Source organism: Pyricularia pennisetigena, chromosome 3, assembly GCF_004337985.1.
Source record: "Pyricularia pennisetigena strain Br36 chromosome 3, whole genome shotgun sequence".
Taxonomy (NCBI): domain Eukaryota; kingdom Fungi; phylum Ascomycota; class Sordariomycetes; order Magnaporthales; family Pyriculariaceae; genus Pyricularia; species Pyricularia pennisetigena.
The window spans coordinates 3,880,039-3,902,326 of NC_043742.1; the positions used below are offsets into that span (position 1 = coordinate 3,880,039).

The 22,288-nt window shown below is 53.9% G+C and overlaps 8 protein-coding genes across 8 annotated transcripts; 3 read left to right on the forward strand and 5 right to left on the reverse strand.

Annotated features, from left to right (window-relative positions):
• Positions 1-295: 295 nt before the first annotated feature.
• Positions 296-2,310, forward strand: PpBr36_02756 (uncharacterized protein; the record flags this gene model as incomplete). The annotated part of the gene is made up of 3 exons (XM_029889934.1): positions 296-479; positions 549-809; positions 881-2,310. 3 exons carry the CDS (start codon positions 296-298, stop codon positions 2,308-2,310), a joined length of 1,875 nt encoding a protein of 624 aa, XP_029753507.1.
• PpBr36_02757 (uncharacterized protein) lies at positions 1,141-2,376 on the reverse strand (the record flags this gene model as incomplete). Its single annotated transcript, XM_029889935.1, has 1 exon — positions 1,141-2,376. The coding sequence occupies one exon, from the start codon at positions 2,374-2,376 to the stop codon at positions 1,141-1,143; it is 1,236 nt and encodes a 411-aa protein (XP_029753508.1).
• Positions 2,377-3,357: 981 nt separating this feature from the next.
• On the forward strand, positions 3,358-4,563 carry PpBr36_02758 (uncharacterized protein; the record flags this gene model as incomplete). The annotated part of the gene is made up of 3 exons (XM_029889936.1): positions 3,358-3,447; positions 3,561-4,335; positions 4,430-4,563. 3 exons carry the CDS (start codon positions 3,358-3,360, stop codon positions 4,561-4,563), a joined length of 999 nt encoding a protein of 332 aa, XP_029753499.1.
• Positions 4,564-5,166: 603 nt separating this feature from the next.
• PpBr36_02759 (uncharacterized protein) lies at positions 5,167-7,805 on the reverse strand (the record flags this gene model as incomplete). The annotated part of the gene is made up of 2 exons (XM_029889937.1): positions 5,167-7,413; positions 7,506-7,805. 2 exons carry the CDS (start codon positions 7,803-7,805, stop codon positions 5,167-5,169), a joined length of 2,547 nt encoding a protein of 848 aa, XP_029753500.1.
• A 2,192-nt stretch (positions 7,806-9,997) lies between these two features.
• PpBr36_02760 (uncharacterized protein) lies at positions 9,998-12,202 on the reverse strand (the record flags this gene model as incomplete). The annotated part of the gene is made up of 2 exons (XM_029889938.1): positions 9,998-11,896; positions 12,146-12,202. The coding sequence occupies 2 exons, from the start codon at positions 12,200-12,202 to the stop codon at positions 9,998-10,000; spliced, it is 1,956 nt and encodes a 651-aa protein (XP_029752717.1).
• Positions 12,203-13,782: 1,580 nt separating this feature from the next.
• Positions 13,783-15,358, reverse strand: PpBr36_02762 (uncharacterized protein; the record flags this gene model as incomplete). Its single annotated transcript, XM_029889939.1, has 4 exons — positions 13,783-13,809; positions 13,886-15,061; positions 15,131-15,187; positions 15,242-15,358. The coding sequence occupies 4 exons, from the start codon at positions 15,356-15,358 to the stop codon at positions 13,783-13,785; spliced, it is 1,377 nt and encodes a 458-aa protein (XP_029752719.1).
• Positions 15,359-16,727: 1,369 nt separating this feature from the next.
• Positions 16,728-20,081, forward strand: PpBr36_02763 (uncharacterized protein; the record flags this gene model as incomplete). The annotated part of the gene is made up of 6 exons (XM_029889940.1): positions 16,728-16,896; positions 16,987-17,334; positions 17,466-17,907; positions 17,988-19,338; positions 19,401-19,698; positions 19,780-20,081. 6 exons carry the CDS (start codon positions 16,728-16,730, stop codon positions 20,079-20,081), a joined length of 2,910 nt encoding a protein of 969 aa, XP_029752718.1.
• An 834-nt stretch (positions 20,082-20,915) lies between these two features.
• Positions 20,916-22,271, reverse strand: PpBr36_02764 (uncharacterized protein; the record flags this gene model as incomplete). Its single annotated transcript, XM_029889941.1, has 1 exon — positions 20,916-22,271. One exon carries the CDS (start codon positions 22,269-22,271, stop codon positions 20,916-20,918), a length of 1,356 nt encoding a protein of 451 aa, XP_029752721.1.
• Positions 22,272-22,288: the final 17 nt, after the last annotated feature.

Below are 22,288 nucleotides of genomic sequence, written 5' to 3' on the forward strand. Positions count from 1 at the left end.
AAGTCATGACGGTGCAGACAGGGACTCTGAGGCCGCCAGATTGAGCTCTCCGTCAACATCGGTCGGGTGTGCACGATGTCGGCTCTGGGCGTCCTCGATATGCCAAGCCCAACTTATTTAACGGCTTGATCATCTCCCTTCTCAAGTCCATTCTCTCCTCTCATTCCCCATCCGCACATCCCAAACACAGCTGGGACAACACTCTCTTCTCCTTGATTTACTTCACTCTTTAACAGTAACTTGATAACAGAAATACCACGTTTGCTGGCACTACAGCACATAATTCTATCTCAATATGAAGAACTTCTTCACCGCGGCCGCCCTCATCGGCGGCCTGATCAGCGGGGTCACGGCGGCTCCCGCCAGCACCCTCGAGGCTCGGACCTTCTTCCGCTTCCCGACCAAGGCCGCCGCGGCTTCTTCGAGCTGCAATGTCGCCGATGCCATGTCCCAGGTCCAGGCTTCCCTGAGCACTGCTCGTAAGTTCCCACTCTTTGTTGACTCTTTCACTCTGCATGACAATGGCTGACATGGAAAACCACATCTAGTCGGGACCTGCGAGGGCGCCAACCTGGGTGCCGACGCTTCTTTTGCCGCCCGCAATGCCATCGCCGTCAAGATCGGTGCCGACCTCAGCGCTGCCGCCGGAGTCCTGGGCACTTTCAGTGACGCACTCGGTGGCGCCTCGGCCAGCGTCGTTCTCGGTGCCAATCCCGGCTGCGACTATGACTGCATTGGCGGAGCCATGGTCAGCCACACAGCTGCCATCTCTGCCGACATCGGCTCCATCGTTGGTATTCTCGGCGCTGGTAAGTTTCTTCAAGCCATGCTTCCAACCTTATCATCTCGTTTGGTTTGGAGGCTGACTCTAGCACAACAGACTGCGTGGGCTCGCTCGTCACCCCCATCATTGGTAACATCGCCACCTGTGCCACGGCCTTGGAGCCCATCTCCGTTGGCGTTGCTGCTAACTGCGGCGCCGCCGTGTCTGCCACCCTGGGTGCCGATATGTGCGCCGACCTTGGCCTCGACGTTAGTGCTGTCTTCGGCGCCGATGCCGGTGTTGGCGGTGGTGCTGGTGCTGGCCTTAGTGCCGGCGCCGGTGCCGATGCCGGTGCCGGCTTCGGTGGTGGCCTCGGCTCAATGATTGCCGGTATGCTGAAGGGCGGCCTTGGAGCCGGTGCCGGTCTCGGTGCTGGTGTCGGTTTCAATGCCGGAGCTGGTCTTGGCGCCGGAGCTGGTGGCTCCAAGAGTCTGGGAGGAGGTGCCGGCGCTGGCCTCAACGCTGGTGTCGGTCTTAACGCTGGAGCTGGTCTTGGAGGTGGCGCCGGTGGTGCTGGAGGCGGTGCCGGTGCTGGTCTCAACGCTGGTGCTGGTCTTAGCGCTGGAGCTGGTCTTGGAGGTGGCGCCGGTGGTGCTGGAGGCGGTGCCGGTGCTGGTCTTGACGTCGGTGTCGGTCTTGGCGCTGGAGCTGGTCTTGGAGGTGGTGCCGGTGGTGCTGGAGGCGGTGCCGGTGCTGGTCTTGACGTCGGTGTCGGTCTTGGCGCCGGAGCTGGTCTTGGAGGCGGCGCTGGTGGTGTTGGAGGCGGTGCTGGTCTTGACGTTGGCGCTGGCGTTGGTGTTGGTGGTGGCATTGGCGGCGGCGCTGGTGGTGATGCTGGTGGTGACGGCGACGATGATTCCGATAACACTACCCCCACTCCCGCTGACGGTGGCAATGGCGGCGACGATGGTTCCGATAACACTACCCCCATTCCCGCTGACGGTGGCAATGGCGGCGACGATGATTCCGATAACACTACCCCCACTCCCACTGACGGTGGCAATGACAGCACCCCTACCAACCCCGATGATGCCGCCTGGACTTCTCCCACTGCCGATGATGGCTCGGATGATGGTTCTGATGACGGCTCCAACGATGGCTCTGACGATGGCTCTTCGGACGACTCCGAGCCTTCGACTGGTGGCAACGGCGGAGCTGGCGGTGGCATCGGCGGCGGCCTCGGTGGTGGCCTTAACGTTGGCCTTGGTGCTGGCGCTGGTCTTGGCGGCGGTGCTGGTGGCCTCGGTGGCCTCGGTGGCGGTCTCGGAGCCGGCCTTGGTGTTGGTCTCAATGCCGGAGGTGGTCTTGGTGGTGGCTTGGGTGGCCTCGGTGGTGGCCTTGGAGCCGGTCTTGGTGTTAAGGCCGGAGCCGGCCTCGGCGCCGGAGCTGGCGGCGGTGCTGGTGGCGGTGCTGGTGCTGGTGCTGGTCTTAATGCCGGCGCTGGTGTTAAGGCTGGTGCCGGTGCCGGTGGCGGTGCCGGCTGGTAAATTGCCTTGTCTCCAATCTCGGAGGCGGAGCAATCTTCCTCGCCAGACCCGACACCCCGTGTCCATTTTCTTTTGTCTCACTAGATTTCCGACCTTGCACTAGCATGGTTCACCATCCATAGACTGATTATGCCTAGACCTCGCATATTTGAGAATAGATAAAAAGGAGCAAGAACTCGTTTCTAGACAGCTGTTTTCTCGTCCTCATCATTCTATCCGACAGCGCCGAACATGATCGCAGCTTTGAGCTCGAAAAGTGTTGTTAAACAGTTGACAGAAACCAGATAAACAGTGGACCAAATAAATGCAGTCAAAAGCTGATGTCATCTAAGAGTCGATTGAATGCCGAATTGGATGTAAACAAAAAAATAAAAACTTGGAGGCAAGCGCAATAGGCAAAGAAAGTAAGTACCTTGCATACCTACTAGCAACCTTGGCACTTGCCTATTCAGGATACGATCGCGTTATGAAACGACTGCAAGCAATTGCCAACTGCAAGGTCCTTGGTTTTCTTACGTGCCTTCCCGTCTTGGCTGCACCCGACTCATACGTGAATAAAGAAGTTCGTCGAACAACGTAAATGCTGTCTGTCGCATTCGGTGTGACAAGCCGGGATTGCCTTTGATCAATCAGAATCACATGATTCGAGTTTCAATAAGTTTCTGGATTGAAGGATTGTTAAAATACAAAGTAAACAAGTCAAAAGCTAGGCTCATAGCCCCGGTACTTGGGATTAATGTCGTCTTGCCGAGGTTCATTACCTTATGCCTCTTTAAGTGACAGATTAGCCATCCGACCTGAGCTTAGGCACGTCAAGCTTTCCAAGCAAGTGGGGAACTATGAAAGGGGCGAACAGGTTCGGACAGGACCAAGCCCCGAGCCGACTTTGTTCACTGAGGAAAACAAATTGCTTTTCTCAAAGTTTCGAATCGCTCCACGAATTCTTTTTGCGATCGACAGAGAGAAGGGGGAAAAAAAAAGGAGAGAAAAGAGTACAACAAAGAAAAAACTTTTTTTAGGATTACAAAGTTCAGGACACTCGCCACAATGCTTGCTGGAATGAGGAGACAAATCACGGCGGCCTATCCGCCCAAGCCCAAGTTTACAGAGGCCAACGTGCCTGACCTCACAGGCAAGGTACGCCATTGTATTTTTTGTTCTCTTTGATCTCTCGAACAGTCCATAATCCTATGCCACCGGGACAAACACCAAAAGAAAATGACGCAAATCCATCGCCACTTCCTACACAGGTCTACATCGTCACGGGTTCAAACACGGGCATCGGCATGCAGCTGGCCCGGATCCTGCACTCCAAGAATGCCAAGGTCTACATCGCGGCGCGCGACCAGGCTAAGGCCGAGGCTGCGGCTGAGTCCATCAAGGCCTCCAACCCGTCCTCCGCGGGGTCGCTGGCCTTTCTCCGGCTGGACCTGGCCGACCTGACGACCATCAAGGCCTCGGTGGACGAGTTCCTGTCCAAGGAGAAGCAGCTGCACGTGCTCTTCAACAACGCCGGCGTCATGATGCCGCCGCAGCGCTCCAAGACGGCGCAGGGCTACGAGCTGCAGCTGGGCATCAACAACGTCGGCACGTTTCTCTTCACCAGGCTGCTGACCCCGATCCTGACCACCACCGCCGCGGCGTCGAGTCCAGGCTCCGTCCGCGTCGTCTGGGTCTCATCTTCCATGGCCGAGATTGCGTCCCCGAGCCCGGGCGGCGTCCCGCTCGACAAGCTCGACGACCTGGCGTCGAACGACTCCATCTCGCCGCGCGTCAAGTACGGCATCAGCAAGGCCGGCAACTACCTGCACGCGACCGAGTACGCCCGCCGCTTCGGCGACAAGGGCATCGTCAGCGTCGCCCTGAACCCGGGAAACCTGCGCTCCGACCTGGCGAGGCACCTCAACTCCCTGCAAAAAGCGTTTCTGAACTACTTCGTCCAGCACCCGACCGTCAACGGCGCCTACACGGAGCTCTTTGCCGGCTTGAGTCCAGAGGTTGGCTTGGACAAGAACGGGGCGTGGAGTAAGTTGTTTGTTTGCTTTTTGTTTTCCCCCGTCATCTTTTACATCTCTGAGTTATACTATGGGCTTACAGCTGACTGGTACCTTGCTTTTAGTTCAACCTTGGGGTCGTTTTGAGCAAATCAGGGACGACCTTGAGAAAGCGACCAAGCCAGAATCGGAAGGCGGTTCTGGCATCGCTCAGAAGTTTTGGGAGTGGACTGAGAAACAGGTGCAGCAGTATTTGTAATTTTTTTTTTTTTTAAAAAAAAAAAAAAAATTCTACAAATGGTATACCAGTTGATATCAGGTAGTGGCAATGTTATGTATTTGGCTCGATAATGGTCAGTTTCTAGGGGCCAATGAGTACTGTTGAGGAACATGTATCTATCGATGGGATCCTAGGTTAGTAATTTCCATCAAAATCTTGGTAATATCCTTGAGTTTGATTTTTAACTCGTCTAGACGTATCTCAAATATTCAATCAACACCATACATAATGCTGGAAAGCTCCATCTAATTTATCCAGAAATGCCACCGAAACATATACTTCCAATAGAGGTATTGCAGACCGAAAAAAAATCAAACCGTCGCCAAAGCGCCGTACTGTCTATAACAGTGCCATCCGTACAATCGCGAGTCTTGATGCAGGCGAGAATTCCTTGGAACCTCACTGTTGTGTGTTTGCACCACTCTACCAACCCATCCACAGTGAACGATGGTCATTCACTCCTTCTGCTTCACTCACACCGCTCGTAGTCAGAGGACCTTGTGCAGAGGCAGTGCTCTCCGGTAATCGGCGCCCGGCACGCTCCGTGTCGCTGCCGGATGAGCTCTGCCCCTCGTCCACTAGTCAACTGGTAAACATGCTGTCGTCGGCTTCCCGCGTCGTCTTGGGCTCTTGGTGCAATCGAGTCTGCTCGAGGACTTTTGGTGCACAATCATCCTTTGCGTTATCCTCACCCGCCGAATCCAAGGCATTACCATTGCCCGAGGGTAGCGACTCTGGTTCGGATGCCGAGTCGATCAGGGTATCGTCGGCTGGCGAAGACGGGGTTTCAGTTCGAGCAAATGGTGATTTCCCCAGAGACGTCTTTCGGACCGCATCCAAAAATCGCGGGCTGTGTGAGCTTGTCGTCGACGTGGGCGAGTTCAGGTCTCCAGGGGTTCCAGATCGGGATGTTGACATGCCCATGGTGACCACATCCAAATCGTCCAGATCCTTCGTTAGAGGGTTTGCCAGTGGCGTCGATAGTCGCGCCAGCGCCTTGAAATGCAACGCCTGGTGGCTGCGGGTCGCACGCCGTAGCACAGGTTTGCGTGGGGGGTCCTCGGTATTTTGAGCCGCGCTCGCTCCGGATGAAGTCTTTCGTCGTGGGCGGGAGTCCACCTTCAGCATCACACCGCCGTCGTCCTCGTCGTCGGATTCCGACGTGCTTTCGAGACGCCATTCGTTTTCGCTGAGAAGCTGCTCCAGCTCCAGATTGTTCTGGCGCTGTCTCATGATCATATGTATATTACTGTCCGACGGCCGGCGCTCTCTGTGATGCAGTCGGCTGACCGGCTGTCCAACATCGCCCGAGTGGAGGCCCAAAGAACGGCGGAGGTTGACTTGACTGGGGCTAAATGCAGCCAACGTCATCAGTTCCGTTATTGCTCTGTCGAGACATAACTCGATTGCACAGTGGTCACGGATGCGTCGCAACTTTGGCCATGTTCCTCTTTCACCGATGAGACAAGACTTGAGCATGAACTCGCTCGTAGGGTTAGTAACGAGATGAGCCATGTCGCTCCATTCTATCTTGGGGATGATCGTGATGTCCCCCGAGTACTGTTGGCTCAGGATGCTGCACACTTTGGTCAAGATGTTCGACATGGGTCCAGTATTTTCCGCAACCACGGTCAATCTATACAGTAACTCCTCTGTGGCCATGCTTGTGAGCTCGGAGAATAGATTCTTGATGAGTAACGAGGGCTTGAATCTCGTTGAAAGAGCCGACTCTCGTTCCTCGGGCTCAAGAATAACGTCGTCCCGTTCAAGGAAGGGAACTACATGAGGATTGACTTGAGAGACTATGAAATGGTTAACAGCGAACATCTCGGCCAGCCTAGTCGTGGGCAGGTCGTTGTCGATAGAGCCATCTATCCATCTCTGCGGCGAAGGAAACCATCGAGACTGCTCCCCCGTCTTGGGATCTTTGATCATGAGACTCGAGGCTTTGAAAAGGCCCGGAACCGAACATGAGACGGCAACAGCAGACCAGATCAAGACATCGGGCGACGTGCGGTAGTTCAGGAGCCGAGGAAGCTCGATGTTGTTAGCCGTTGATACCGTGATGTTGCATATCCTGCGGGTCCGATTATAGGCCTCGCGGAACGTAACATCACCGATCATATTGCGCATGACCCTGACCAGGTGCGTTTCGTCGTACCAGTACCATTCCGTCAATAGTTTCCAAAGCCTCTTGGCTATGCTCACTTGACGTCCTTCCTCCTCAAACACGTCAAGCTCTCCATATGGGAACTCTTTGATGATCCGTGGCAGGTCTTCGTCGGTGTGCGTGCACAGCACCGCACAAACAATAGAACCAGCCGATGCACCGGAAACTATGCGCGGCAATAAGTTCTGCTCAAACAGAGCCTTTATCACGCCAATGTGCGTCATACCATAGGTGGCGCCGCCACTAAGCATTAGTGCACTACGGCCAAAATGCCTCCTTGTGTGCTCCAGCTGCTGCAGCACTTTGGGCAATCCCATGTCTCCCCTAGACGCGGCAGATCCCGCCAGCTCCACCATCGTTCCGATTGCTCTGGTGGCCGACTGGACATATCGTTGGACGATGGTCTTGGTGCCTGTGTGCGAATGCCTGTACAAGGCAGAGCTTCCCATGCCTCCCAGGTCGCGTGAAAGTGTCGTTCTTATCAGGAAAAGCAGCTCGCGGAAGTTGCGCTTTTTCGTGGCTTCGTCTAGCCTTTGAATGTTCTCGAGGAGCTCTTTGACGCAGTATTCACCAGAACCAAGTCTGTCTTTCCACAGGTCGTTGCCCATGAACTTGTCGAGGGCTCGAGCAGCAGTTTCCCATTCCTCATAAGAAGTAGCCTGTACCGCCAGTGCAGGACTTAACATCAGCACTATGCTTAGAACTCAAAAGGGGAGGGCTAGATGCCAAGTGCTATTGCGATCCGACGTACATTGTTCATCAGAGATTCCAGTTCGCGCCTCCGCTTCTTCATCGCCGCCGTCTCGGTCCGTAGAGATGAGCAGACAACATCTCGACAACCCAGCGCGATCTTAGCTGCCCTGTCTAGAACGGTGACGACAGTATTTGGTCCAGATCGCGGAGGTCGATCGCAGTGCGTTTGCTGTGCTTTTGCCGATGTCGGCTCGGACGCGAAGGGCTTCTGGGATCCTGTGGAGTCCGAATGCGGTTTTGTGGCAGACGGGCCATTGGCATTGGACCTTGTAGGTGTTACGTGAAGCATATCGAGCATCTTGGCTAGTTGGAGCCGGACGGCTCGGCTCGTTGGAGAGACCCTCGGTCCAGTTGGCGGGTTGGGGTTGTGAAGTTCGGCCTGGGGCTTGGTTCGGCTTCGAGTGGTGTCGATCAAATTGATTTGGTCTTTCAAGGCTGACTTGACTGTCTTTGGAATTCAAGCGGTGGAAATTAAAAACAAAACAAAAAAAGTCAAAGCGTCTAGACTAGGTAGGTGACTGTTGAATAGAAAGGAATGATTAAGCAGTCAATACTGCTTTGCTTCTATCGAATAAACAAACAGTGAAAGAAAGCAAAGCTGGCAGCCAGTGCAGACGAGACTGTTTATGGAAATCGAGAAAAGTATCAACAACAAAACAACAAACCAATAGAGGGGGGAGGTGTGGGGGGTAGAAAACGCGCAGACGAGACGTAATTAATCTGGCATGTGTGCCCGGGGTAGATTGAGGAAGGGGAAAAGACGATCGGACTTCGGGTAAAACCTAGTCTAGACCAGACCAAAGCTGCTCGCTGCTCTCGCCATGTATAAAAAAAAAAAAGGTTTGGATGATGGTCGAAGAAACTGGTACTTTGAGGTAGGTACACAGCTATGACGAAACGAAAGGACACGGAACTTTGGCGAGTCGAACTGAGTGCGGCCGGAATTGGGGGCAACCTAGCGCGCTGACGGAGTCGCGTGCCCACCCTTTGGGCAAGCCCACGGGCAGCTGTCAATGCTGCATCAAGATCCGGTCTATTGTAGACTCAGCGCCATCGTAATGGTTGGATGGGTAAGCAAACGACTATAGCAGCTGCTTTGCCGCTACCAAGGAACATGATTTTTTTTGTTACTTTTTAATTGTCAAGGAACGGCAGTTAGGAGTGATATCTTGCATAACATTCAACGTGGAATGGCTGATCGAAAGAGCGACGATCATCTGCTAAGCTTGCTAAGCAAACAGCCGTGACCGCAAAAAAGTAAAGTAACAGAAAATAGAAAGAGAACAAAGGCTTGAAAGGATACACGGTACGGAGAACCGGAAGCATGTCACGGGGCCAAACAAAAAGAAAGGGGAAAAAAATCGGAGCGCCTGGCACCTGGCCAGTCAAAGTGGTTTTTTTGGTCAAGTGCAAACCATGATTCACAACAGAAACAACATCACACACCCGAATCGACGATTGAACAGAAGATCCGATTTGCGGCAAAACGCTGCGGAGCAGCAAACAACCAAGGCCCAGCTGACTTGGGGGTTTTCTCGTCCTTCCCCAGGTTAAACAAACAGCGCTGCAACGTGCCGAAAGCTGGGTGGGCTTTTTTTTTTTTGTTGGCGGGGCTGACCTCCTCATTGGCTGGGTGATGCGGATGGATCATCATTTAGCGCGTGGGGGTTAAATGGGAAAGTCCCTGTGGTCCGGGGCCTGGCCTGGCTGGGCAGCAGGGCAGGAGCTTCCAGCGATGGCACACGCATGAAGAATGGCGGTCATATGGGCGGCCTGGGAGGTCGAGCAGAGGCGAACGGACATTGGTTCTCCGTCGGCTCTCAAACAGCTACAGTACGAGAAGCAGCGACTATTCGATCTTCTCTTTTGTTTTTCTTTCTTTTTTTTTTTTTCTTCTTCCTTTCGTTCTCGTTGTGCATATCAAATTGCCTCCACGTCCTCAAATCCACAGTTTTGCTTTCTGAACATAGCCTGTGAAAGTCTTCCAACGGAGAGTTTTGTCCGTCATCTAATGCAATCCACAAAACAGGCGGTCTGAACTCATTCATGAACCCCAATGTTTTCGGGATTAGATACCAAAAAAATCTCTGTATCTATTGGACGACCCAACAGGAATCGAGCCGGCCGAGGCTTTTCTGGCCTGCTGCTCTATTCATCTGTTGTGTATACCCGTCATCCCAAGATACTCGGTGCCGATTGTAGCCTGCAGGTGTCACCAGATCCTCATCCAGATACCTCGAACCCTCAACAAGGTGGGACAGTGCTTACATTTGACTTTTCAGATCAAAACGTAGCATGTCTGAAACGATGATTGTAGGATATTTCTAAAGTAAACATATCCCTTGTACCTTACGTAAACGCTAAAGAACTAACTAATCGTTAAAGACATACTATCCAAATACATTGACGTGGCGTGACGTGACGCATTCATAACCCCCCCAAGGCGAACCGAATAGGGCACATACACACCGCATGATACATTCTAGCAAGCTATGCCTGAACGGCAACCCGTTCCCTCTCCTCCTCCTTTTCTTTCTTCTTCTTGAACAATGACTTCAGCATGTTGTTCTTCTTTTCCTTTGGTCTGAGAACCGCTTCGAGCGTATTGTCCTCGTCCTTGTTGTACTCGATGGTTTTGACCTCGGACTTGACGTCATGCCTCTTGGATCGCGATGACCTGTGGCTGCCGCTGCTCCGGTGACTGCCCGCCTCGCTCTGATCATCCCGGTCTTTGTCCCGGTGGTGATGCCTGTGGCTGCGGTGACTTCCTGCCTCGCTAGCCTCGTCACCATCCCGGTGTTTGTGGTGCCTCCTGCTCCGGCCGGACTCGGACGCTTCGTCGTCCTTGTCCTTGCTTCGACTGCTCTTCCTCTCGGGTGTGTCCTCATCGCGGTGCTTGCGGCTCTTGTGACTCTTGTGGGTCTTGACGGTCCGCCGGGACATGGCGTCGTCGTCTACCTTTAAGGTGGATCGCATCGCCTCAGGGCTGATGAGCTCCAAGTCGACGCTCTCGTCGTCGCCATACGCCGAGATGCCTCGTCGCCACGTCTCGATCGTACTGAGCTCCTCCTCCAGCACGAGCGCCTCGTCCATGCTTCCCGTCACCGTGCCACCCTCGGCGCCGCGCTGTGCATACATGCCGCCACTACCGTAGTAGTATCCAGGGCCACCACCGGCGCCGCTCATCATGTGCGGATCGGCCGGATTATATGGGTGCCCGGGGTAGGGAGCGAATTGCTGGGGATAAGCCTGCATCTCCGGGCCGGGAGCGCCCTCCATCTCGATCGGGGCCTCCAGCGCCGGTGCTGTGGGCTGCTGCATGCGTTTGATGATCTTCCAGCCGCCAAACATGACAATCGTGACTCCGACAGCTGCACCCGCAGCAATTAAGAACTGTGGGCTTGCGAGAAGCGCCCAAATTGCAGGTGCGCCACCCTGCACCACGCTGAGGAACGCCGGGCTCATTTTGGAGAGCAGAGCACTCAACTCGGCCAGCGTCAGGGCGACTGCCGCGGCCGCCTCGGGGTTACTCTGTAGTTTGGCAATTATGGTCGTCGCCGAGGACTGAAGGCACTGGGCCTCGACCAACATCGCCTCGATCCGCTGCATGAGCGACTTGGCCTCGGCTTCCTTGTCCGTGGACATGTGCTTGTCCAGGGCGGTCCTCGACTCGAGATCCGGCGGGATGTTGCCGTAGGCAAGGTTCATGTCGATCGACTTCTTCTTCTTCAGCTTGAGGTCCGTTTCCGAGGCAGGTCGCGGCAGCGATGGGGTGGCGGATGGCTGCTGCGCGGCCATGGCGTAGTATTCGGCCGCCTCGCCGACTGGCATCGTGTTTGCATGAGCCAGGTTCGGCCGCGATACCATGGCAGTCTCCGCGTAAGGTTGGCGGTAGGCCTTGGGGGTAACAGTGGGTGCCGTGGATGACACTTCCGAAAGAGTGCGTAGGTTGGAGGCCGTCAGCGGTGGGCGGGCCGACCTTGTGCCTTCCTGCTTGCTGGTACGACTGCTCCGATGAGTCCTGTGTGATCGGTGGGACGAGGCGCGGCTTGCTGTGTCATCTAGTGATCTTCGCCGGCCTTCTGTGCCTTCGGCCGCCTCAATATGCCGGCGCTGATGTGGCGGCGGCGCATGGTGTTGCGGATACTCATAGATAGTTTGGGCCTCGTAGACGTGGTCGCCATACTGGGGATATCCGGGATAGTAGCCTGGCCCAGGCCCAGCTGCCATAGCCGGGTTGCCGGCTACACCAGCCGGCGGACCCCGTGAGACGACATCGATGGTTTGCGCCCGCTTGATGCCCGGCACGGGCGCCTGAGGCTTGAGTGCAGCCTTTTTCTCCTGGTAGGCAACTTTGGCGTCCTTGAAAAGCCCAAATAGATGCTTACCCTGCACATTGTACCAAGTTGTGTCAGTGTATCGTTCTGCAATAGAAACTTTATAGCTTGTGGCCGATAATTCAGCAGCGACCCGGGCGAAGCTGTCATCGCATTCCAATCTGTACTTTTGTTTTAAGCTTCTGCGGAGTGGTAGATCACTTGGACCTGGTTCCCCACCATCTTTGTCGACGGAATTTGGGGGGGGGGGGATCTCTTGGTAAGACAGAGGAGAGAGGGGGTAAAGCCAGCAAAAACTTACCGTGCTGATGATCTTCCCCGAATTATTGATGATTGTGACAGTCTCTGTAACCGGCATATTGAACTGACTTGAAAGTGATTCAGGACCTCCTGGGATCCAACGACGATTCCGGCTCGTCTGGATACTTTTAAAAATGCGACGCAGTCAGAGCTTGGGGCGGCCTCTCTTTTTTTGCACTGTCTAGAGTCGGTGAGGGAGCCCACGTCAAGCTTGATAGGGGACCCCGCTGTGTCGCAAGCACATGCAAAATTTCGCTGCAGGGGTTCTCCGATTCAATCTGGATCTGGCCCTGCCCTGTCGCTGGCGTTTTTTTTCTTCTTCGTCGTTGTACTAGCAAAAGCACAACGTATATGGTAGCGTGGTACAAATCAAGATAGGCTAAAATAGGGTAGTAGTGTGTACTCCGTGAGGTGGTCAGGTAGGATGGGTAGCCTCAGTCTGGAAGCAACCAGGCTTGCCAACCCACAAACGAAACTGTCAAAGATTCAAAAGCAGGAGAAAAAGGGGACAAGAAATACAGCAAAAGGGTGGGATGTGACAACAAAGAGGAGGATTCCCCTGCTTTCTCTCTTGATCCAATCCAATCAATTTAACAACCAAGGTCGAGCATCCAGTGCCGGCAACTTTCACGGGGCGACTGGCAATGATTGGTTCTCGGATTTGCCAGTCGTTAGGCGTCCTTGCAGAACAACTGCTAATGTCCTGTCCGCGCGCAATGTGGGTGGGCTTGCCCAGACGCCCGGGACCCGCCTCCCGCTGCCTGACTTGTACCAACCACCTCTAAAGCCTCAGAAAAAAAGGTGTCCTCACCGCATCGAGCCCACCTCGACGTGTGCAACTACCTACTACCGGTAATACGTATAGTTCTCCATCGGTAGCCATTCCGGTCACAAGCTGGAGCTCCACCTTGATGCAGCACTAAGGAGACGAATCCGGCAAAGTCGGAACATTCTGGTCGACCTGGGAGAGAGACCTCACTGTCTCGCCTGTCAAGTTTCTCTCCGTCGCAGAGTCACCGTCTTTCATGCAGCGGAAAAGCAACAAAATCGTATCGCAGTACCTGAGTCCATTTCATCATCAACCTTGTCGCGGTGGCTTAATGCAGAGGTTGGGATTCTGCCAAGGTTGTCAAAAACCAGAACCCTTGAATTCAAACGGCTCCTGGGCTGCCACGATAGCAGTCTGACATCTGAGGCTGGGTTGTTGCTCGAGACCTTCCTTAATAAGCCGAGAACCCGTAGTAAAGCTCCGTCTTATAGGCCTGACTGCCATTCCCAAAGATGCAAGCACGTCGTCATTGGGTATTGACATTTATTCGTCATAAGCACTGAAGCCCAAACGAAGCCCAACTTCAACACGAACAAAAATAATTAAGACATCTCATGTTGGGACCGCAAAACAAACTGCTCGAAGTTAATTTTCATCGGGGTTTTCCATCTACCTATCATGTCCCACGCATGTTTCTAGGAGTAATCTGTAATTTTGACAAACTGGTCTCATGAAGATCATACAAGTCTGCCAGTAGCTATGCGGACACGCTCATGCGTAATTATTGACCCCTCAAAAATGGCACTTGACAATATCTCCCGTGAATTTTGGTACTTGTTTTGCATTCCGGTGGTGTTGTTGCTCGCCTTTTACATAATGACCTCGTTGGCCACATCCTTAAAAAAAGTAAATGTTCACTGTCAGCAAAAAGAACTGATTGCAGCTCAAAGAGGCCCATCGTGGAAAACTCACCCTCTTCAAATCTTTGAAAGGCAGGCACACGCAATTCTGCACGCGAACCTCGTCGCTGACTCCGCACTCCTTGCCCAAAATAGTAATAGCCTGGACCTTGACGCCCTGCTTGACAATACTTGTGGTGTGGCTTGTGGAAGGCGTAGGGGTACCCTCAACACGAGCCCAGGCACCAACTCGGCTGCCCCAACCAATGATTGAGTACAGCACGCAAGCGTCGTGCTTGATTTCGGCGTCCTCCAACACGATCGACTCCTTGACACGGGCACCGGGACCGACCGTCGCGCGAGGGCCGATAGACACATTGGGGCCTAGCTTGGCGGTGGGGTCGACGGTTGCCGAGGGGTGGATGAAAACTGGGGGAATGATGTTGGCGCTGGGGGCAGCGAGCTCCTTGGAGCCGCCTTGCCATGCCTGCTGCAAGTACAGAGCATTGGCGGGGACGGCGGAGCCGGCTGTCTTGATCTGGCGCCAGAAATCTTGGGTCTCGTACACAAAGAACTGCTTGGTATCGGCCATGTCGGAGAGGATATCCTGCTCCAGGCGGATGACCTCGTTCTTGGAACCCTCATCGTCGTCTGCGTACTCGATGAAGCTCGCCTCCAAGTTCTCGGATGATCGGTACGAGGATAGACGCGGCCTGTCGGTGCGGCGCTTGATGGCAGAACGGATAGAGGGAAAGATGGCCTCGGTGCTGAAAAGGTAGACGCCACAGTTGATCAGGTTGGAGATTTGAGACTCGGGCTTCTCGACGTAGTGAAGCACACGCCGGCTATGGTTGTCGCTAACAATGCAGCCGAAGTTGGTTGCAGCCTCCTCGCCGACCCGTGTACCAAGAATCACCGCCTCGGCATCCTTCTCGGTGAACATCTTGAGCATCTCGTTGAGTGGGAAGGAACAGCAGACGTCTGAGTTGAGCACAAAGAGGCGCTCAGGGCGGCCCTTTAGGATGGCATCGCGGAAGTGGTAAAGGCCACCGGCGGTGCCCAGCGCCTGGTATTCTCGCAGGTACTTGATGGAAAGGTTGGGGAACTCGGTCGATGAATCTTTGATAAAGTCCCGGAAGACGGACTCGTCGTAGTAGCCAATCAGGTAGACCTCGTGGATCGAAGGGACGGTACTGATGGCAGTCAGGCAGTGCCAGATGATGGGGTGGCCAGCGACATCGAAGAGGGGCTGTCGAATAACGGCTGGTCAGTGAGGGTGCAGCGTCATCAATTGAACCCGGGCAAGCAAAAAACCAACCTTCGGAACATCCAGTGATAGCGGACGGAATCGAGTACCTCTTGATGATCCTCCGACCTGTGCAGTGAAGAAAGAGTTAGAGGCTTGATATCTTTCCAGGGCAGGACGGACAAGAGCGACGCCAAGAAACGTCACCGCCGATTCGACAGAGGGGGGTATGCTAACCAAGATGACAGCCTTGGTGACGGCCTGCACGCCGTTGCTCCGGATGGGGACCTGCAGAGACATTGTGGCTACTGAATATCGAACAAAAAGACGCGACTGGGGGTATCGAGGAATAAAAAAAAAGACAGATTTGAGGGCGTAAGCCTTGGTGCACCAGCTTTCCACCTCTTTGCTGTTCGTGTACAAGAAATTTCGGGACCGCTTGGGTTTGTTGCCGCCCCTGAGAACTGTAGCGTCCCAAATGCGACAGGCTGGCAAGGGTCTCGTTGGTTTTTGAGCCAATCAGACTCTGCATATAGACCGCATGTGCCACCTTGCCTACCCTCAACCCCACCTAACTAAACAGAATGCAGCCTGCGGGGGAGTTCTCCTGTTGTAAATGGCTGGTGGGGGTACAGCTGGAGGCCAGACGCTTCAGATGATTGATAGCTCTATCAAAAATACAGCTCGAATGCCTTGCCTATCCCAACCTCTTTTATCTGCCGCTGCAGCTTAGCCGCTGCAGCTCACCCGCCGCATCGTTGTAGCCATCATAAGTTCATAACCAATACTTGGGATACATTTGTGAAATACATAGATTCGCGTCTCTTTTGGTTGAGACTTACCGCTCAATTAATAGCGTACGATAATCGCAGTACTACTAAGAGAGCGATGGAGTTACGTTTTTGCTTTAGTTAGACTCTTCCTCGTGGACAAACGGCTGCCATCCGCAGATGCAGTGGGATGAGCAAACCAGATTGTTTGATCGCGTTCCTAAGCTCATGGCCCACAATTTCCTTCTGGAGCTACACAAAGCGGAGCTGGCCAATCCATGTCAGTACCCTTGGCTCTCTATTCTCGGGATGCCGTTCATAAGTGTTAAGGATAGCTAGTAATTTGGCTGTGGACCTTAACAGACCTGAACCTGGATTGAGTCCTTTTCGAGAAATCGTTCTCCTCCATAGGGCGAATGTGAGCAAAATTATTCCAAGGCTTCAACTCACCTTTGATCTGATTTTTCACCTTTTTGGCTTGACTTTCAACAAACTTCTGCAGCCGTCGTCCACGCCCTGGATATCAACCTCCCGAGAGACTAAGTCTAGACCTAGTACCGCTTTGACAAGGCTTCGTTGGTCGCGGAGTAAATATTTATGACTGTCTATTTTCACTTTTTTGTTTGTTCGTCGGCTTTGTGATCACCCTTCTGGTTTACTTTTCCATCACTATTTCCATCCAATCTATGGTGTTTTGTTCTGTATTATTTTTCCATGTACTTTCCCTAGCCACCTAAGGTAATCACCTTCGTGCTATCTCGTCTCCACCCTCTTCCCTCAGATTTCCCTTACATCCTATCGCGCTCAGTAACACTGCTGAGGTCTCTTGGCACATGTTGATTAAAGTCCGCAATCCAACTCAGACCAACTAAACTAAACATTCATTTCTTTACTCGCAGATGCCTAGAGTCATCAAACAAGAGCCTCAGAGGAGTCGAGAGACTCCGGCATCACCATGTGCCGGTAGAACTCCTGCGCGGGTGAACCGAACGCCCACAATGACGTCGAGGGCTTCCGAGGAGGTGAATCTGAATACGACCACACGTCGTCAAGCCCGTTCTTTAGCCCGTAAGCTCTATCTTCTATTTCCTATTCTTCCAATCCCCCATACAAACCTACCCCGAAAATACTTTACCCTGTTTGCTAACCTCTCCAAAGCTAGCGCGGACACTCGACAGGCGCAGGCCATGGCGGCGATCTATGATGACTCGGACTCCGATCCTGATCTTGTCGTAATTAGGGAAATGCGTCAAGTAGTCAAACCTGATCCAGATCGCCATCGGGCGGTTCCAGGCAGGAGTGGTGTCAACGTTGACAGTGATTCATTGCTCAACCGCAACTTTGAGCGCATTGCGAAGAACCTGAAGGCTCTCGGAGAGACTCTTGGTGAACTCCAAAGCCTTGGTATCCAGCAGGTTGCCGACTTGCCATCTTTAGTCCTGGTAGGCGACCAGAGTTCTGGCAAGTCGACGCTGATGTCCGGGATCGCTGGAATCTCACTACCTCGTAAGTTGACATGCCACGTGCACTTCTCTCAGCTTTGCGTCGGATTTGACATTAGGGTCTGGCATGAACATTGCTATACTATTTGAGGTTTGCTATCTATTTTGTCAGGCTAACCGCTGTCTCCTGATTAGACCGAGAAGGCATGTGTACCCGCTGCCCGGTGCACATTCGGTTGTCGAAAAGCGATTCATGGGCTTTACAAATCTCTCTCCAGCAGGACTATTCCTATGTTGGGACAAATCCAGTAGCAAGTGAAAACTTTGGCCCTTGGTCTCCGCAGCCAAGAGTTGTCAAAGAGTTCTGGTCCTGCCGCGAGAAAGACGATGACCGGATCCGAAATGCAATTCGCTGGGCACAGGTTGCAATTTTGAACCACCACAGACCTCACAGGCTTTATGTACCACAGGCCCAGCAACCAGATGACGAGGAGAGGTTGCAACAGGAGGAAAACAGCGCCGAAACTGACTTCAGCCCAAACGTTGTGGCTCTGCAGATTAGTGGCCCTAACCTTCCTGATATCTCTTTCTACGACCTTCCAGGACTGATCAAGGCCACCAGGCGAGAGGAAGACCAGTGAGTGATTTGTTTTCTAGGTCAAATGACTTTGTGTTCGACTGTTTAGCGAGACTAATCCAGACTGCCTTTTTGCACAGTTACCTGGTCAAAGTCGTGGAAAACATGGCCCGCAAGTACATTGCCGATTCCAACGCCATCATCATGTGGGCCGTGCCTATGAACAGCGACCCTGAGAACTCTTCAACACTTGCAATCATCCGGAAGGAGAGAGCTCAACATCGAACTGTCGGCGTGCTGACCAAGGCTGACCTTTTGCCACCGGGCAATCACGAACAGTGGCTCGGGATGTTGTGTGGTACACAACACAGTGTTGGACATGGGTTTTTCATTACGGCGCGACAGCCAAAGGACGCCGAGACTCAAAACAGTTTCGAGGAAGCCTTTTTCAATGGTCAAGCCCCCGATGGCGTGAATCCTTGGTCTGACCGCTTCCAACAGTACGCGGATCGATGCGGCCTTAACCAGCTCGTCGTGTTCCTTTCAAACACCCTGAACCGCGCGTTTTCCAACAGCTTGCCTGGCATCCTAGAGACCATTTCCGAGCGCTTGCAGTATGTTAATGACGAATTAACAAAACTGCCAGATACTCCTGACCACCCTTATGCCGAATTGCGCGAGGCTTTGATCGGTTTTGTAAACGGCGTGAGGAACGGCCTGGGGTTGACCGTGACCGGAGACTTCGACGCTGATTGCAAATCTCTTCTGGACGCCTTCGAACGCAAGATTCTGGAACTGAAACCGAGGTACATTGTCAAAAATCCAGCTCCGTCGAGGAGGCCCATGACTCCGCAAGCACGACGAGTCGGCCCTGCGCCCACTCCCACGCCGAGTCGCACCGCGACCAGCCACAGCTCCATCGATCTGACGCTTGATGACGATACACCTGTCCCACCAAGTCGCCGTCGCAGGCTCGATGCCTTTCTCGAAGGACAGCAGCCCACGAATGGAACCCCGAAGCGGTCACGTCCGACCGTCAAGCAGGAGGAAAGCTTCCGTGTCGCCATTGCGACGCCGCCTCTGTCTCCCGTTAAGAACGACTTGGCGACGGTGCGGAGGCGTTGTCAAGCTCGAGCTCGAGACGGAGAACCCGACGTGACGCCGCCTGAGATCTACCCCGAACTCTCCCTGGAAGCCATCTCGCGCTGGGCCCGTCCTCTGGACGATTGTGTGGATTCCTTTATTCGGTTGCTGAGTCGCAAGCTGGATCAGGTTCTGGAAGCGTCGTTCGAGAAGCTCAGGACCAAAGCCGCCTTCCGCGAGGCCAAAGACCACCTTGCTGCGTACGTCCAACAGCAAAAGGAAGAGCTTTCACAGTCTTTGTCGACGTTGTTTGCGCGCGAGAGTAAGCGCCTCTACACTCGCAACACTGAGGCTTTCGAACGCCACAAGCAGGCAGAGCGAGAAATCCTGCTTCACCGACGCTACGAGGTAAGTGACGGGCTCCCTTACTTTGTGTTGAACAAGAAGAGCTAACAACTACGTGTTTTCAGTGCCGTTGGAGGGAGCATCAAGAGAGTCTGGGCAAGGAGGCGCCTCCCATCAAAGACCACGACAAACTAACGGCCCAGGAAAGGAAGGACAAGGCTAACAACCTGCAGCTCCTTGGTCCGGACGAATACGCTCGTGAGCTCGAGATTTGCGCCCACGTTAGGGGCTACTATTTGACGGCTGCAAAGCGGTTCATTGATTGCGTTGGACAGGCGATTGTGTCTGACTTGATTCCAAGCATGGTTACGACTTTGTCAAGAAGTCATCTGGACGAAAAGCTCGGCCTGATGGGGCCTCAAGGTACGCCGCGTCAAACCCAAAGCACCCGTTACCGCTGATATGGAAACACAGCACTAACTGACCGCTCGTATGAAAAAAAAGCCCTGTCCCCGGAGCGAATCGATGCTTTGATGGCAGAGGAGCATCACGTTGCCGTTCAGCGGAAGAAGCTCCAGGACGAGCAGCAGAAGCTGCAAAAGGCCATGGAGTCTATCACCAAACTCGAATCGGCCGGTGACGGCGAGGATGATCAAGCCGCAGATGCTTCTAGCGAATCCACCAATGCGGCTACCTCGTTCGCCAGCCGGAATGGCAATGTTCTTGGAGCCTCACAGTCCGGGCCTCGATACCAGCCTTATACCGATGACGGTATGGATGTGGATCACGGTGGTGGTGTTGCTTAGGAAGACGTCACATGCCGTGAAAATCCTTGATTCTTCGTCGGGGTACCTTGTTTTTCGATGCTTGTCACCGGTTCCCAGATCAGAAGACTCTTGTGCAGCACAGCAACAGTCTTCTTGCCAGAAGACCTGCCAGTAATGCCGGAGGCGACCGTGCCAGGAGTTTTAACACTAGTACCTGTTCTCTGTGTCATGTTTGTTTGTCTGTTGTCTCCGCCGCCTGCTCAGTTCTGTTTCTTTGTTTTCTCTCGGACGGAAAACATGTCGGGACGACCCAATGTCTCTGTATTGCGTTTTCTTTTTCAATTTGTTTTTATGCCTTTGCTGAAATACCAACGATACTCATTTGTCATCAAAAGAAGGGTTATCAAGGGGCGTATGTACTCCCTAGTAGTGCGGCTAGGCGTTTTTTTTTTTTTTTTTTTTTTTTTTTTTTTTTTTTTCTTTTTTATTAGCACGCTGCGCCCTGAGATCTGGCTTGATTCTGCAACGCCCGGCGATGTGTCTCGAGGCTCTGCGAGGTTTGAGTGCAAATACTCCTATTGATTTGGTGAATGATACAATCATCGGGATAGAGCTGAACATTGTGGAAAGGCCAGCATCGCGAGTTCTTTTTTAATATCCCATCCTGTATTTTCACCTCGCCTGATCTACGACTGTATCTGATAACTAGAGAAATAAATCTCCGACACAGACATTAACATCACTTGCGAAGGATTCCTGAAACAGTGAGATATTTCGTGATTCATTGCTTTGACAAAGACGTAGTGGACTATCATTTGTACTCACCATGATCCGCCCGAAACCTAATGTCCACACCTCCTAGACTCCCTTTAATTACTTGCCAGTCGGCATCGACCCTTCCGTGTTCCTCAGCGCCTCCTCCATAAAGCTCAACCCTAGATCCAGCTCCTCCTCGGATATGGTGATGGGCGGCGCGATGCGGAAAGCGCCGCCAAAAGACGCCAAAGTCGCCAAGTTGGCAGACACCCCGAGGGCAAGCATCTTCCTGGCCAGCTTGTCTGCCAGTTCCATGCCCGGCGCCTTGGTCTCGCGGTCCGAAACGATCTCCAGCCCTGCCATCAAGCCTCTGCCGCGGACGTCGCCGATGCAGCCGTACCGCTCCTGCAACCCCCGGAGCCCGGCGTGCAGCCGCTCGCCGAGTCGGCGCGACCGCTCGACCAAGCCGTCCCTCTGCACGATCTGCAGGACTCTGAGGCCGACGGCGGCGGGCAGCGGGTCGTTGACGTGCGTCGTCAGGAACAGGAAGCCCTTTTCTTTAGCCTGGGCGGCGATGCCATCGCTAGTCACGACGGCGCTGAGCGGCAGGCCGTTGCCCAGGGTTTTGCTCAGCGTCAGGATGTCCGGGACGACGCCGGCGTTGCTCGGGTGCTGAAACGCAAACATGTCGCCTGCGCGGCCGATTGCGGTCTGGGCCTCGTCGAGGATGAGCAGCATGCCTCGCCGCTCGCAGTGCGCCTTCATGGCCGCGAGGTAGCCGTCGGGCAGGACGTGCATGCCGGCGCTGGAGAGGATGGGCTCGAGAATGACGGCGGCCAGGGAGCCCGAGGACGCGGCGTCCACCATGGCCCAGCCGTGGTCGAGTTCCGTCTTCCAGTCGTAGGTGTCGTCGGCGTGGCGGAAGATGGAGCGGTACGCGTTGGGGGCGGGGAGCATCAGGTTGCCGGGCATCATGGGCCCGATTCCTCGTCGGCCGGAGTGGTACTGCGCGCCGGCGGCGCCGCCCGTCATGCCGTGCCAGCTGGCGCTGAGCCCGACGATCTCCCACTTGCCCGTGACGCATTTGGCCATCCTGATGGCTGCCTCGTTGCTCTCTCCGCCCGTCGACAGGAACATGCTGCGCTCCAGCCCCCGCGGCAGGAGCTTCTTCAGCTCGGCGGCTAGATTGATGACGGGTGGCGAGAGCATCCCGCTGAAAAGGTGGTCGAGATTTCTAGCATGTTCATGAATGACGCTGACAACTTCTGGGTTGCCATGCCCAATCAGGCACGACATTTGACCCGAGGTCCAGTCCAGAATGCGACGGCCGGTGACGGTATAAATAAAAACACCTTGAGCTCGGGTTATTATCTCCTCATGGAAACATGGGCCGTAAGAAAGCAGAGAGGTATCAGCTGCTTCTTTGAGCGTAGCAGCGTCGGCAGCTTTGTAGGTATGAGGTGGCTCAGTCATGATGTTCAGGGAGTATT